Source organism: Vicia villosa, linkage group LG7 (genome assembly GCF_029867415.1).
Source record: "Vicia villosa cultivar HV-30 ecotype Madison, WI linkage group LG7, Vvil1.0, whole genome shotgun sequence".
Taxonomy (NCBI): domain Eukaryota; kingdom Viridiplantae; phylum Streptophyta; class Magnoliopsida; order Fabales; family Fabaceae; genus Vicia; species Vicia villosa.
Window position 1 is genome coordinate 99394088 of NC_081186.1, and position 17166 is coordinate 99411253.

The 17166-nt window shown below is 31.8% G+C and overlaps 1 protein-coding gene and 1 long non-coding RNA gene across 2 annotated transcripts; one reads left to right on the forward strand and one right to left on the reverse strand.

Moving 5' to 3' along the window:
- The first annotated feature begins 5861 nt into the window (after positions 1-5861).
- Positions 5862-6755, forward strand: LOC131619814 (uncharacterized). The gene has a single exon (XM_058890869.1). The coding sequence runs from the start codon at positions 5862-5864 to the stop codon at positions 6753-6755; it is 894 nt and encodes a 297-aa protein (XP_058746852.1).
- Positions 6756-13796: 7041 nt separating this feature from the next.
- LOC131617992 (uncharacterized) lies at positions 13797-15417 on the reverse strand. The gene is made up of 3 exons (XR_009288713.1): positions 15288-15417; positions 14146-14283; positions 13797-14019 (listed from the first exon to the last, which is right to left on the reverse strand). It is a non-coding gene; the product is annotated as an uncharacterized LOC131617992 (long non-coding RNA).
- Positions 15418-17166: the final 1749 nt, after the last annotated feature.

Below are 17166 nucleotides of genomic sequence, written 5' to 3' on the forward strand. Positions count from 1 at the left end.
TACGGAAGATTTTATTAACTGAATTAATTTCAATTTTTTAAAGGTTCACTATGTTTATAACGATTTCGTAGATGCACCTCCGAAAAAAACCTAATTTAAAAAAATAATATTTCTGGAATACATCTACGAAAGCAGGAGGCAAAAATAAAATTTTGTTAGATGACTAAGAGATTGAAGGAGTAAATTGAAATGTTCTCTTGAATTTAATTCAATATTTATTGAATACATAAGTACAATTAATCAATTTTGAAAATATTTTTTAATTTATATTATATTATAATTATATTATCCTCACACTTTAATCTGACACTCCACGTATTTTTATAATATTCATATTATTTTTATTAAAATTTTGTCAAAAATATCCGAACAAAAATTTTGATAGAATAAGTAAAAAATTTGGTATAAATTGATAATTTTTGTAACGAATTTAAATAAAATTGGGTATTTTTTTTAAAATTCAATATTTATTTTAAAAATTCAAAAATATTTAATAAAGACATAAAGGTAAAAATACATCCTCATATGAGGGAGTCAGGTCAAACTGTGAGGGTTGTAGAATAAATTCTCTTATGACAGGTATAATGAAGGGTAACAATGTGTGTATGTGATATCAATTGACCCCAATGTGTTAAACTTAGTAGCAGGATACTTCAGATAACTCTTTACCGCATGTTCGTATAACAAAATTCATAGTTGAATTGAAAGTAATTATCATATAGATTATGTCTATAAAATTTAGCATCAATCAGGAATCATTTAAGATATCAATGAGATGCATGCAGTTTAATCTCTTACAAAACTTCATGAAAACCGTTAATTTTGATTTTTCTCTTTAACATATCAAATTATTTTTTATTAATGTTAAATTTTATAGACATGATCTATATGATAATGGTTATGTTTGACAAAAAATAGTGGTTGTCTGATAAGTTAGTCGATAGATTATACTTTATGACATATGGCTGATGATTGATAGCTTATAGTTTATAGTTGATGTTTGATGACTTATAACTGATAAGCTAATTGAATTGTTTATTAAAATTAGCAACTCAATTAATTGATCAATTAAAATAGCATAAAAGATATTTAATATATAATTATTTTATTTTAAATTAAAATAAATCATGAAGGATAGTAATGGATTTTAATTAAAATAATAAAGGTATAAATGAAACAAAAGATGATAAGCTATAAGTTAAAATGCTATTTGAAATAGCATCTGGAAAATAAGTTAAAAGCTAGTAAAATAAGTTTTAAGCTCGTTATGAAAAGACTGTTACCAAATAGGTCTTTTATTGTCATATGAGCTTATAAGTTATAAGATATAAACTATAAGCTCAATTCAACGGTTTATTATGTTATACAAAGAAGCCGTAAAGAGTTATCAGATGGGTCATGTTACTAAGTTTGATACCTTGAAGATCAAATGATACCAATTTGTCAAACTTAGTAACATGACACCTCCAGTGACTTTTTACCGCATATCGATATAACAAAATAAATTGTTGGATTATAAGCTATTATTGTATAGATCATGTCTATAAAAATTACCATTAATCGGAAACCATTTGACTTGTTAATGACATGCATAAAAGTTAACGTCTTACAAAAGTTCATCAAAACGGCTAACTTTGATCCATCTCTCTAATCAAATGATTTCCGTTTAATGTTAAATTTTATAGATATGATTTATATAGCTTTTAATGCAACAGTTGATTTTATGATACAGACAAACCAACACATAGCAGAGAATGAAAACTAATTTGAAGAAAATGGGAAAACTCTAAAGTAGCAAAATAAATGTGTGAGATAGAAGTGTATGATATTCTTTAATACATATTTTGGACTGATAGTATTATACTATCATGTATGGTAATAGGTCAATACTTTTTTGTTGGTCTTAGTTGGATGAATATTTTTATTACTTAACCATATTACAAAAACAGGTTAGTAATACTTTATCACATAACATTAAGCATATGTAGAAATTTTCTCTTTGATAATAATTTCCCTTTTCAATCCTCTGAAATACAAAAGTTCAAACTTTGTTGGAACCCTTGCAATGGTTATTACCAAAGTATGATTATTACAAATAAGCTCATAAACAAATACCTCAAATATAAATATTAGAGAGAGTATACTCACTGCCAATTTCAAGGATTTGTTTTCCATACAACAATAAAGAAGAAAACATGTTTATGTTAAACCTGATTTTGATTTTCTTTTATATCAGAAGCCTTGACTTAAGGCAAATGAATATATCCATTTAAGTAACTATTTATTTCTGCAGGTAAATGGATATCTCCATGATGCATCCTTAAAAACAAAGATTGATAAATTGATAAGTATTATTTCCATCTTAGGCCATTGTATCAAGTTCACATGTCGATAAATCTCAATTCATGACATTAGCTGGTAAAATATTTTACATTAATTCATATTCTAATGAGCACCACATGAGGTTTGGAAATAAATTTCTACCAATGTTTAGAAATTGAGATTTTTAACAATAGGTTCAACCCTAACCCAAAATAGCTGCATCAAATTCTGAGAAAAGAGTGGGTCTATGTTTACAAGACACTCAACATGATATTCCAAGTGTTCGATGATTGGCTGAATGATTTTGTTTGGTAACATTCCAATAAAGATGAACATAAAAACAAATTGCGTGTAAAAGAAAACAAATGTGAGGTAATAGAAAGGATTTACTGACCTCATTCACAACCAGATCTCTATCTTAATATTTGCTTGAAATCGAAACCACAACCCATCAATCGAAACCCTCTATATTTGTGAACTTAAAATTACAACTCAAGACGGTTATCAATTATCCGCTTTTGTAATACAAAGATAAAGCAAAGAGAATCCAAACAAAATACAAAGAGTAATAGAAAGAGAAAGAAAAATAGAAAAGTGAATAACAACAAAATTGAGCAACTATATCTTAACAACTTAGAAGTCAAAGTTAAGGCAAATGAAATGAACATTTAAAAAATATTTTGGGGGATGTCAAAGAACCATAATAACTCAGATGAAATGGCAAGAAGCTGGATTTGGAAGAAGGAAATGGTGTTGTAGTTGGAGCTTGAGAAGCTGATGGGAGAGATGTTGAACGAAATAGAAGAGGGGGAGAAGTAATATATGTTGGAGTAAGCCCTAATAGCCAATCATTATTGGCTTAATATGTTATTGTATCATGACATTGTATATATTGTTTGTTAATATGTATACTTATTAGGCATTATATTTATCATGTTATTTGTATATGACATAATAAAGTCCTTAAAATGATTAGTCTATTACTGACCTATTAAATGTGACTTAATCGTGAGACCTCATTAAACGTAATGACGTTATTCTTAAAGTATTCTTAGTCAAACTTTATTGTCAAATAGGACAACAATAATGCATAGAGACTATTATGTGAGTAGATCACTAATGACCGTATCTCACGGCTCATGGATATGAGATATCAAGTCTTCACATAGGTATAAATATTAGGAGTAATATTTATACTGGATTGACCCACCATGAGAATACTACATAGTTTGTCATGTAAGTGTCATAAGTTATTCTCATAGTGATAGTGGTACATACCACCCTTCGACCTGAAACCTCTATGAACCCTAAATGTGGAGTCAAGTACTTTATTGCCAATCATACGTTGTGCATAACAGGATAACCATAAAGATGGTTGATAGGTACTTTACAAATCATGACGAGAGACACAAGTACGCTATATGAGATTTGCCCATCCTACATATACGGGAGTAATATATCTGTGACCACCTTGATAGAGTATGACTGAAAAATGCATGGTCGTGCTCAAATAAGTCGATATCAGATATTGGGCTTATTTGTTGTTATCAAGTATACTCGGGGATCAAGAAATAAAATATTGGACTATACAAGGGTGACACACTATATGCCTTGTGTTCAATATAGATATAAGGGCAAAAGGGTAATCATACACATGATCATTATCATAGAAAAGTTATGTCAAATCACAGGACATTCTCGTCACTTGGGTAGCAATGATGTGATGCTAGATACCGCTCACTGTTTATAATATTAAATATATTAAATATTATTGTCAATGTTACGAGAACCTAAAAGGTCATACGCATAGGGTGCTTATAGTGAAATAGATGATTAAATTAAATATGATTTGATATAATTATGTGTTCATAGTATTTAAATTATTCAATATATTAACACATATAATTTAATTAAGTATAATTTAATTAAATAAATGGGAATTGACATGTGATTAAATTAAATATGATTTAATTTAATTAATATTTATTTTATTTAATTAAAATAGTTTTGATTAAATATAAATAATATTTATTTAATTAAATAATTTAATTAACTTAGATTGGACTTATTTTTGGAAAAGTCCAAAATAAGGGCATTATGGTTTTGAAAGCTCTCTATAAATAGAGTAGCTCTTTCTCCTACTAAAGTTAATTGTCAATTTTCTCAGAGCAAGAACGGCTAGCACCACCTTCCATTTTGCATTTGCGTGGACTACGTAGAGACGCTGGTATCTTCCGCCGTTCGTGATCAAAAAATAAAGCATGTTTCAAGAGGTAATTCTTGAATTCTTATTTGGTTTGTGATTAATAGTTTAATTAAGATCCGTTCATCCGATTAGATCCGTTCATCTAGTGGCGGAACCAGGCTATAAAGTTTGAGGTAGCCACCAAATTAAACTATAATTTATAAATAAAATATTCATATACCATAACGTATATAAAATATCTAAATTGTAATAAACACAAAGTTAAACATGAAATAGTTAAAGAGTTACATAAAAACACCTTAAAGTAATGCTCTATGATTTTTGAGTAGTTTGAAATCATCAATAATAGTCTTAGAGTCAATACTTGCAGCAATTTCTCTTTCAATTTTTTAGTAGCTTGAAATCATCAATAATAGTCTCAGAATCAACAATACTCTAAATTTACAATACAATATTGCACAACTTATTAAGTTAGTAATAAAACAAATCAAATCAATATGAGTTTATCACAAATCATAAGACACACCTAGATGATAAATTTATTTTTTTTCAAAAACATAACAAACAAATAAATTAATCTTACTCAATCAAGTGGTAGCAAGTTGTTAGATGAAGAAGAGCTATTATTGAAGCAAATAGTGGAATGAAAAAAGGTAGGTGGTGGTTGGATGAGTTCACCGTAAAAAAACTTGAAAAAGGAGAGTATTTTGATTGTTGGGAAAATATTAGGGTTGTTGGTAAGTAAAGAGTAAAAGGATTTGATGGCAAAGTTGTTAATATTTATTTTAAATAGGGGTAGTTTAGTATTTTCACATTATAAAAAAAATTATAAAAAAAAGCTTGGGGTGGTCGGGGCACCCCCTAGTCCCAACTATGTTCGCTTGGGGTGGTCGTGGCACCCAACTTGAAAAAGGCTATTAGTGTAAATTAATAAGGAATTAAAGGGTAATATGAGGTGTTAATGGGCATGTTCCATTATTAGTTAGGTAGTTGATAAATAGTTAATATCATTACTATAAATAGGGTTAAATATGTTTTTCGTCCATATAAATATCTAAAATTACATTGTCCCTATAAAAAAATGACATATTTTAGTCCATACAAAATGTTTATGAATTCAGTTTTAGTCCCTGCTATTTTCTAAAATTTTAAAAATTGTTTAATTACCCTTAAACTTTTAAATTCTTAAATAATTTTTTCCTACGTGTTTAGAATACTATAAAATGTTTATTTACCAAATTATAGAATTTTTTAAAAATGAGAAGAATTAAATTTAATTTTTTAAAATTACAAAAGATAATGATAAAATTAATAAAAAAACGAAGTACACGAAATGAAGAGTGGAACGCGCGGGAAACGAGGACGAGGGAGGCCGCCAAAAGCGGCGCCACCGTCACCAGTGAGCCAACCAACACCACTCTCATCGGAGAACAAACAATCAACTTCGGAGATGGAGAATCCAGATTTTCTATCATCTGATACTTCACGAACTAGGAAGGAGGAGGAACAAGAAACGGTTCTTGTTGAGGATAAGGATGAAGACTCGGAAACCCTAATTGAAGGAAAATCAAAGAAGGCACCACAAACGGAACCAAAGAAGATTGAAGAACGTAAACTGTGGGTTGATGTGCTTGCGGAGAATCGCAATCTAGCAAAAGGCCTCTCGATGCAATATGTAGCGCCAACTGTGACAAGCGAAGGAATTGAAATCGAGATTGAAGAAGATGACATTGCATCTGAAGTGCAATACTGGGAAACAACGTTAATCTTGTACGCGATGGGGGAGGAATTAAGCATGAACATGGTGAAAAACTTCATGGAGAAGACTTGGAGCTTTGTCAAGCTTCCTGATATGTTTTACCATGATGAAGGTTACTTCATTCTTCAGTTCAAATCTCACGAGGACATGGATGCGGTACTGATGCGAGGACCTTACACACTTAGAAACATCTCTCTGATGCTGAGGGAATGGAAGGCTGACTTTAACCTAAAGAGGGATATGCTGAGAACTCTCCCACTGTGGGTAAAACTCCCAAAATTGCCTCTACATCTATGGGGAGCGAAGAGTTTGAGTAAGATTGGTAGTGCAATAGGAGTCCCTCTCGTCACTGACGAATGTACAACCACTAAATTGAGGGTATCTTATGCTCGACTCTTGATTGAAGTTGACATCACCAAGGAGATGGTGAAAGAGATTGCAATTAAGGATTGTGAAGGGGGAAACTGATGCAACCGGTTGAATACGAATGGAAACCTCTCTATTGTGAGAGATGCCAATGAATAGGACACAAGTGCAAAGATTATGTGAAGAAGCAGTGGAAACCTCGAACCAAACCCCCTGATACAACTGTCAGCATTCCTGCTCCAACCCCTAATGTTGCAGTAAAACATAGGACACGAGAGGAAGAATCAGAAATTGCAAGGCAACCTGAGGAAAATGCTTGGATAACTGTGAGCTCTTCAACCAAAGAAAGAGGTAAAAAAATTCTATCTGAAAATAGTCCTGATATTAGTTGTATGAATGGATTTGAGGCACTGGAGGTTTTGAATGACCTAACAGTGACCTTGGATAGGGGACCATGCTAGCTTCATGGAATGTTAGGGGACTTAACAAATCAGGCAAGCTCAAAAAGATTAGTTCCCGTCTCAATTCTATTAAGCCTGATATATTGATCTTAATTGAAACTAGAGTAAAGTCTACTAAAGCTAGCAAGATTAGAGGAAAGCTCAACCTTTATGACAAGTACCTGGACAACTATCATTATCATGATAATGGTAGAATCTGGATCACTTGGAATGATAGAAAATTTGATGTGCAATATGTCCATAGCTCTGACCAGTACATTCATTGTAGAGTCTTTGACATGAAGGGTGACTTATATTCTGGCTGACTTCAATATATGGTAACAATCATATTGAGCAAAGGAAGAGATTATGGAAGGATACCACTAATATGACTCCTAGTTCTCCAGAACCTTGGTGCTTAGTAGGGGATTATAACAATGTTACTAGTGCCCAAGATAGGATTGGAGGTAGAATGGTCATGGAATCTGAATATAGTGATCTACAGGACATGATGTTGCAAGCAGGGCTCAGTGAGATGGATAGTTGTGGAGACTACTTCACATGGTGTAATAGACATACTATGGATCCTATCCATTCTAGGATTGACAGGCTTATTGGCAATGTGGACTGGTTCACTAAATACAGTGATTTAACTCTGAACATTCTACCCCCGAGTGTTTTAGATCATGCCCTGTTACTGCTGACAGCTAGGAACCAGATCAAAAGAGTAAGCAGATTCAAGTTCTATAATTTTGTCACTGATTTACCTGGTTATGAGGATGCTGTTAGAAATAGCTGGAATAAACCTCTTGATGGTAGTCATATGTTTAAAATGTTGAAAAAATTACAAAGACTGAAACCTGAGCTAAAGCATTTTAGCAAGGGACTGATCAACATGAAGCAACAATTGGATCAGGCTAGAAAAGATTTAGAGCAAGCCCAGATTGACCTCGGGTTAAACAATATGGATGGGAGTAGGGTCAGTAAGGTGAAAAAGTGTACAGAGGAAGTTATTAGACTTCATGACCTTGAGGAACAAATGCTGATCCAGAGGTCTAAAATAGATTGGCTAAGATTAAGTGATGATAACAACTCTTACTTTCATGCTTCTATCAAGGCCAAGCACAAGAGCAAGAGTATGAATATGCTGAAGAAATCTGATGGTAGTATGGTGTCTGAGCAGTCTAGCATCATGAGGGAAGTCATGCAATTCTATCAGCAACTTATGGGATCCAAGGATAATACTTTGCAGCATGTGGATATTGAGGCCATGAGAAGAGGTAAACAAGTCAGCCCTAGTCAAAGAGAATACCTCACTAGTGATGTTACTGAGAAGGAGATTTGGGATGCTTTGAAGGGCATAGGAGACCTTAAAGCCCCAGGCATCGATGGCTATGGCTCAAAAATTTTCAAGGCTAGCTGGAATATAGTCAAGCAGGATGTGATAGCAGCAGTCCAAGAATTTTTTGTCAAAGGAAAATTGTACAAAGCTTTTAATAGCGCAATTGTCACACTTATCCCTAAGCATGAACATGCTAATGAAGTGAAAGATTTCAGACCTATTGCTGGTTGTACAAGATTCTTCAAGATCATCTCTAAAGTCCTAACAAACAGATTAGGCAATGTGCTTCCAGACATAATTCATCAGAGTCAGGCAGCTTTTATGAAGGGCCAAGTTATTCAGAATCACATTTTGTTAGCTTTTGAGCTTATGAGAGGATATAACAGGAAAGGTGGAACACCCAGATGCATGCTTCAGATTGATCTTCAAAAAGCATACAACATGGTGGACTGGTCAGCTTTGGAAACTATACTGAGTGAGATAGGTTTGCCAAGTAAATTCATTAAGTGGATTATGTTGGGCACCACTACAGTCAGTTATAGATTCAATATTAATGGTGAATACTCAGAGATCTTGAAAGCAAGGAGAGGCATCAGACAGGGAGACTTAATCTCCCCACTTTTATTTGTTATTATGATGGAATATATGAATAGAGTGATGGCCAAGATGATCAACAAGTTAGATTTCAAATTTCATAGCAAATATGCAAAGCTGAATCTTACTCACCTTACATTTGCGGATGATATTCTGTTGTTTAGCAGGGGGGACAACAAATCCATTGAGATGCTCCTTGAAGCCTTCTCATCATTTTCTAAGTCTACTAGACTCATTGTCAACCCAAAGAAGTGTAAGGCCTTTTTTGGAGGTATGGATGATGCTGCCAAGACTGAGGTGATGAATTCTACAGGATACATGGAAGGGCATCTACCTATCAGGTATTTAGGCATTCCATTATCAAGTAAAAGACTGAATATGAGCCATTACCTACCTTTAATTGATAGAATTATCAGTAGGATAAAACACTGGACTACCAAATTACTGAGCATTGCTGGCAGGATCCAATTGGTAAAGAGTGTGGTTGCATCCATAGCTCAGTACTGGATGTTCAGCCTCCCATTGCCTGATTGTGTCATCAAGAAGCTTGACTCTATCTGTAGGACATTCATATGGTCTGGAAAATGTACCCCTAGCAAGAAAAGCCCTGTGGCTTGGCAGAAAGTTTGTAGACCACTCAAGCATGGAGGACTGAACATTCTTGACTTGAAAACATGGAACACTGTGGCTCTCCTAAAATGCCTTTGGAACATCAGTATGGAAGGTGATAGCCTATGGGTAAAATGGATTCACACATACTACCTAAAGGGTAGAGATATTATGCATGACAATCATGGCAAGAATTGTACTTGGATCCTAAAGAACATCATGGCTAAAAGAGAAGAGCTAGGTAACATTGAGAATGTCCGGCACAGTATGATTGCACAAGGTAAATTCAAAATGATGAAGGTTTATGAAGTACTGAAGCAAGAAAGTAATACTGTAGACTGGTATCACATGATGTCCCATAATTTTGCTAGACCTAGAGCCAAAGAAATCCTTTGGCTGGCCTGTCAAGATAGATTACCAACAAAAACAAGATTGAAAAAGTTTGGTATGTTGCATCAGTCCTATTGTGAGCTATGCAAAGATGCTGAAGAAGACCGCGACCATGTATTGTTTGACTGTAAGGAAACTAGATGCATCTGGACCTCTGTTCTTGAATGGATGAATGTGCAGAAGGCTAGCAGAATGGATTTCAACTGGATAAAGAGCAAAACTAAAGGCAAAGGCTGGAAAATGGGAGTGCTCAAGGGTGTTATAACTGAAACATGTTATGGCATTTGGATGTATAGAAACTCTAAGATTTTTGGTGATGAGGGGATAGCTAGAGACATTCATTTTGTAACTAGAAATATTATAGATTCTATTGTCTATAGAGGGTGGATGAAACTCAAATATAGGACCCATTATAGTTAATAATCTCATGTAATTAGGCTCAATTTATGGCTTTTAGCCCTGTTTTGTAATTGTTCTTTGAAATAAATAAAAGCTTTTATTTCAAAATGATAAAATTAATACAAATTTTGACATAGAAATCAAATTTTGAATATTTTTTTCAAGGAACTTTTTATAATGTTATAAACATGTCAGTAAAATGATCATTTAAAAATACACATCGGTTTAACAACAGGGACTAAAACTGCGTGCATAATAATTTTGTGGGAACCATGTCATTTTTTTTTTTTGAATCAATAAAATATGTAGATTAATTCAAAAGCAAGAAAGTACAAGAATCCTAAACAAAACCTAGACTACACTGTTACATCATCAATTGGGCAGTGTAATCCCTATATTTTTTCTTTTGCCATCATCCCTATGTTACCATGTCATTTTTTTAATAGGGACTAAAAACAATTTTTTTTAATTTTATAGGGACCAAAAACTTATTTATTGAAATATATATCCCCATGTAATATCATTATTATAAATAGGGTTAATATGTTTTTCGTCCATATAAATATCTCAAATTACATTTTTAGTCCCTATAAAAAAATGACATATTTTAGTCCCTACAAAATGTTTGTGAATTCAATTTTAGTCCCTGTTATTTTCTAAAATTTTAAAAACTGTTTAACTACCCTTAAACTTTTAAATTTTTAAATAATTTTTTCCTACGTGTTTAGAATACTATAAAATGTTTATTTACCAAATTATAGAATTTTTTTAAAATGAGAAGAATTAAATATAATTTTTTAAAATTTCAAAAGATAATGATAAAATTAATGCAAATTTTGACATAGAAATCAAATTTTGAATTCTTTTTTTTCGAGGAACTTTTTATAATGTTATAAACATGTCAGTAAAATGATCATTTAAAATTGCACATCAGTTAAACAACAGGGACTAAAACTACGTGCATAATAATTCTGTGGGAACCAAAACATGTCATTTTTTTAATAGGGACCAAAAACAATTTTTTAAAATTTTATAGGGACCAAAAACTTATTTATTGATGTATATATATATATATATATATATATATATATATATATATATATGTATATATATATATATAATAATTAAAGAGTTAAGTATGTTTTTAGTCTCTCTAAATATTAACTATTTCACTTTTAGTCCTAAAAAAATTTTCTTCAAAGAATCGTCCTCTTAATATTTATTGTCCACACTTTTGGTACCTGACGTTAAATCTGTCTAACAGAATATGACATGACAGGACAATTGACAAATTTTATGTAATGTTCCCAGTTTAAGTGATGACTAGGGTAGAGAGGGGCGGAGCCAATGCCCGGCTAGCTTGGGCATCTGCCTGGGCTCTTTCTCGATTCGACCTCACAATAGTAATAATTTCTTGGACTCATTTAGATTCACGTATAGTTTTAGTTTAGTCGTGATTTCTTTCTAGCAAGTATCGGTTCAGCTTTGGTGTTAACTAGGTTCGCTTATTTTGAGGTTTTGCGAAACAAGGTTTTGTATTGGTTCGTGTTTGCATTTTGGTTCTGTTAAAACAACGAGGAGAAGATTATACAGATTTTGATCGTGCTCACGAAGTGTTCGACGAAATGCCTCCACCGATTTCTTCCCTTTTCTTCTACTTTTATTTTGATTTTTTGTGATGGGATGTTGAATTGTTATACTATTGATGATGCAGCTCGTGAATTGATCATTGTGTTGCTGTTATTGCTGTTTTGAAACTCACACGCCACATGTTCGATGAAATGCATAGGTTGGTTTCTCGCTTCTTTCTCTTGTTTTGGTTATGCTTATTGGTTCTAGTCATTTATGTATTTATATTAAAGCTTCAAAGCTAAGTCGGTATCAGGATTGAACTGTGTCGCTCTCCCAAACACAACATAGATCTGGTACAAATCTAATTCCTTCTATTTATACAAACTTAACAGCAATGTCTCATTTTTATTTCCTAACATTCTAATAATAATGTATCTCTATTTTCAATTTTCATTCAAAACAATGGGGAAGTAAAAGCAGAAGAAGAAACACTAGAATGCTATCTCTACTATGCATTGTTCTTGTATTAGTAATTGTCTCTTTGGTACAAGCAGAAGATGATTATAAATTCTACACATGGATAGTGACTTTTGGAACTCTTTCTCCTCTTGGTACTCTCCACCAAGTGAGTAACCAAATTGCTTTTTATTAGATTTAGTAACTTTTATAGAAAATATTCTTATTCTAACTTTTTTTTGTGATTACGTTTTGTAGGTTATTCTGACTAATGGTCAATTTCCTGCTCCTAGACTTGATTTGGTAACTAATAATGTGTTTCTCAACCTTGTCTATAAGCTAGATGAACCATTTTTACTCACATGGTGAGGTTTTATTATATATGCTTATTTTTTGTTTTCCATTTGTTCACATTATCTGTTTGTGAAATTTCCTATGAGAATAATGTTGGGAATATGATAAATTAGGAACGACATTAAACAAAGGAAGAATTCATGGCAAGATGGAGTTTTGGGAACCAACTGTCTTATTCCTCCAAACTCAAACTATACTTACAAGTTTCAAACTAAGGATCGGATTAGAACTTATATTTATTTTCCATCAACTAAAATGCATTAAGCCGCCAGATGATTTGGAGGACTCAATGTTTATCGTAGATCTGTTATCCCGATTCCTTATCCAAATTTGATATAGAAAAGATCCAATTTGATATAGAAAAGACCACTCCTGAACCAAATATGGGAATCCAAGTGAATCCCTCAAACAATTATCAGGTAACATTAATGTATCCTATTTTAATGTATAATGTAGTGTTTTTCTTGAATTAAAGTGTCTATAGTTTATAAACCTGCAGTTATATGATGGATTCACTACAAAAAAAGCGCCTTATTTGCGGAGGTTTTTAACCCATTCTGCGGGGGTTTTTAACCTCCTCAGATTGTTTTGCGGGAGTTATTACAACTGCCGCATATACGATTCCCATAGTTTGTTTGCGGGAGTTTTCGTCACCCGCTGGTATTCGTTGTACTAAACTGGGGCGGTTTGGTTTTGGAGGTTTCAAACCCCCGCTAATAATAAAAAATATATTAAAAAATAATAAATATAAGTACACAGACTTTCATTATTTTTTTTAAAAGGTACGGGGAGTAATAATATTAATAAAACCTATAAAAACATAATAAGTATTCATTTCATACAAAAATCTTCCTACTTTAGAACTTGCTGCATTACGATAATAGTATAAACAATAAAATATTATCTTAAGTTCATACCAAATTATCAACATTAAAAGCAGTAGTTCATTGAGTATCAAATATCAGGACAACTCTAAAACACAAACAATTGTTACTCACTGAGTACCATCAAAATGTATAGAAAGTAAATATACATTGTTAGAACAACATTGATGTAGCATCAAAACAATGTTGTAGCATCTAAACAACATTGTTAGAACATCCACTAAAACATGTAATCAAAGACAAAATTAAAAAATGTATCGCTAAATATAACCACAGTATCCTAATATGCAGAACTTCTTTGGCAGAACCTAGGAAATGATTACAACCTGTGATCAAATAAAAATCTTAAACTTCAATACCAATGTTTAGTAACATGACTTGCACCAATGTGTTACTTTTCTCAAGAAGATAAAAATAGTAGTTCATTTAGTAACACAACTTTCTCAAAATACCTGGAGCAAACTGATGTAGATGTAGTAGTAGAAGCATAACAATCCATAATTATATCATGTAGTTGATCCCAATTTCATTTCAAACAGTGAGAATAATTCTAGCCACCAACTCCTTTCAAACAAAATAATCCCCAATACCTATATTAGTCTTTAACTTTGTTAACCTATGCACAATCCATCTATGGTTATACCTAAAGGAAATAAAAAAATAACATAAATTAAAATTCTGTTCCACTATAACAACTAATGAACTTTATGGTTTTCATTCAAGTTTTACTAATCAGTTTGTCATCTATTCAAACTATTGTTATTTCCATTTGTTCAAGGGTATTTTTTTTTATTAAAACAAATAAGAACATTCAAAAATCAAACATTTAAAAAAAACAAATATGAATTAATATGATGTGATAAGAACTCATATGTTGAATTAATTTCTCTTAAAAACTCAATTGATAGAAAAACAAGATCGATTTAAAGAGCTATTATATTATATCATGTTAAGATTAACAAATTTCAATGGCTTGTAATAAAAGCTTCCATGTTGCAACTATGCACAAAAATGACCAATTATAAAATAACTTAAAGATTTTAAATAACTAATTTCTCAAGAGAAGGATTCAGTAGTGATCAAACATCTTCACCATTACACATAATTCAAGCCAAATTTCTTTTAAATAACAAACCAAACTAAAGTAGCATGATTAACAACATTTACACTAAATTATAATATCCAAAAGTATAATCAACGAAACTTCTAAGTCACAACAATAAAACTCAATCACTTAATGAAAATATAATAGCAACTAAATCAAACAAAAAAAAGCTAAAATTAGCTTTGGGTATAGCATATTATATATTTACGGGTAACGCTAAAAAACACACATGTGATGCTAAAGTTACCCACAAATATGCATATAAAGTATGGCCTTACAACAAACAACCAATAAACCATATTACCCTTATAACATATTATCCTATATAATTTAAATTTCATGATAGAGATTTCTAAATCCAAATACACATTTAAAGTGAGTTACTTGCAGCACAACAATTTACTAATTTCTAGATGCAAATGCAAATTTGCATACATGTTCAGAATTTATAATTTACTAATTTCTAGATGCAAATGAAAATTTGCATACCTGTTCAAAATTTGTAACAAGAGGAATGAATTTGTCATCGTCCCTAAGAAACTTCATATCTGCAACCTCTAGTCTTTCAGTAAGAATTAACTGCCACAACTCTTCAGCCCATTTTAGAGAGAAAATCCAAAGTTAGTGATTTACGTTCACACAAAGCTAGTAGGAAAAATAAAGTTAAACAAAAGAACTAATAATTATCATATCTAAGGAATAGTCATGATCATAAACAAAATGAACACAACCTTATGTAAAATATAAAATTGCAAGAAATGAAAGGGTAAAATGGCTTTGAGCATAAACCTTATTATTTCTAAAGATGTTCATGCCAAACTAGCAAATAGGATGAAATTTGAAGATTTTAACCTACAAGTTTCAAGATTCATATCACAATAAAGAACCCCTCAATTTCTGACACAAAATACCCCTATTTTTTTTACTCACTAACTCAAACCATCCATTTGTCTCAGTGGGTATTAGTTTCATTGAAGTTTCAGATTGAAAATAAGATAGAAAAAAATTAGGTTTACCAATTTTCTCTGTTGGTGGAGAGATACTAAAACGAGAGAGAATGAGATCCAGAGATTTTATGGTGCAAGAGAGATATTTGGGGAAGACTAATTCAACAATGGAAGTGTGAAGGGGAGATTTGTTACAGCCGCGAAGGATTGAAGGGGAGACGGCTTCGATGGAGGTGGTGGATTTAGTTAGCGGCGATGGTTTCTATTAGGGTTCCAATTGAATGAGAGAAATGGGAAGAAGAAAGGGGTTGGAACTTCAAAAGGGTTTGTGATTTGGTTTGTGACTATCTAAATTTTCTTCCTCGCGAATGTAAGTTGAGAGGGTAATGAAAGTTGGAAGCAGTAAAAAAATATATGTTTTTTTAATTTTCTTTGGGTTTTTGTATGGCTATTTGAGGGGATTTTCGGAACCCCTTGAGTTTAGACAAATATTTTTGACACTTAATGTCTCTTAGTTCATTTTACGGGAGTTTTAAATAATCCCCTGTAAATAGTCTCCGCTATTTAGTATATTTTTTGTAGTGATTCATCAAGGAAAAATATGTTATTGTTTCAGTTGTTGGATTCACTATCTTTAATTTTAATTGATGACTATTTATATATTATATACAATGTAAATTTACGGTCTTTAAATTTTTGCCCAGACTTCATAATTTTTCTGGCTCCGCCACTGAGGATAGATTTAATTGGATGAAATAAATTTACACCATGAAATATGTTTATTAAAACTTATTTTGTTTTTCTTTGGAATAATTATTAAAACATATGTGTCATCTTCCCCAATCTATTTACCTTAAGTCTCTATCTTCTCTAAATTTTCTTTCACTTTGCACGCAGAAACCTCCAACAATGTAAAGCAAACCTCCGGAAATATTGTTTACAGAATATGAATGCGCTTAAACCACGTGAAATTAGTCTACATGTATATTATTTCATCATGTTGCTATAAATATTAGTCAAAATATGTGGACTTTGTTTTTTTATTTCGTACACTATTAAAAAGAAACGAGGATAGCCTTTAAACTATAAAAAAGCTTTTAATGTGGCGTTAGCGGTGCAAGCTTTGAATTATATCAACGAGGAGTTGAGAGAGAAATATATGGTGGTATTTTGCATTTAACATTTCAGAAAAAGACAATTAGAAATTAGGAATAAAATTTAAGTGAAGTTTATGATGCAATAAAAAATAGTTTAAGGCAGTAAATTCCACTCCGGCCGTTATTGTAACTGCAAAATTTTAAAATTAAGTCAATTGTCTTGCCCTTTATATTCCGTTAGACAAAATTAAAATTAGGGATCAAAAGTATGTGTGGACAGTCAATATTAAGAGGACGATTCTTTGAAATTTTTTTTTTTGAAGA

Bases quoted from the DNA above. Each gene is read 5' to 3' on its own strand.
- LOC131619814 (XM_058890869.1), top strand. From the start codon at position 5,862: ATGAAGAGTGGAACGCGCGGGAAACGAGGACGAGGGAGGCCGCCAAAA.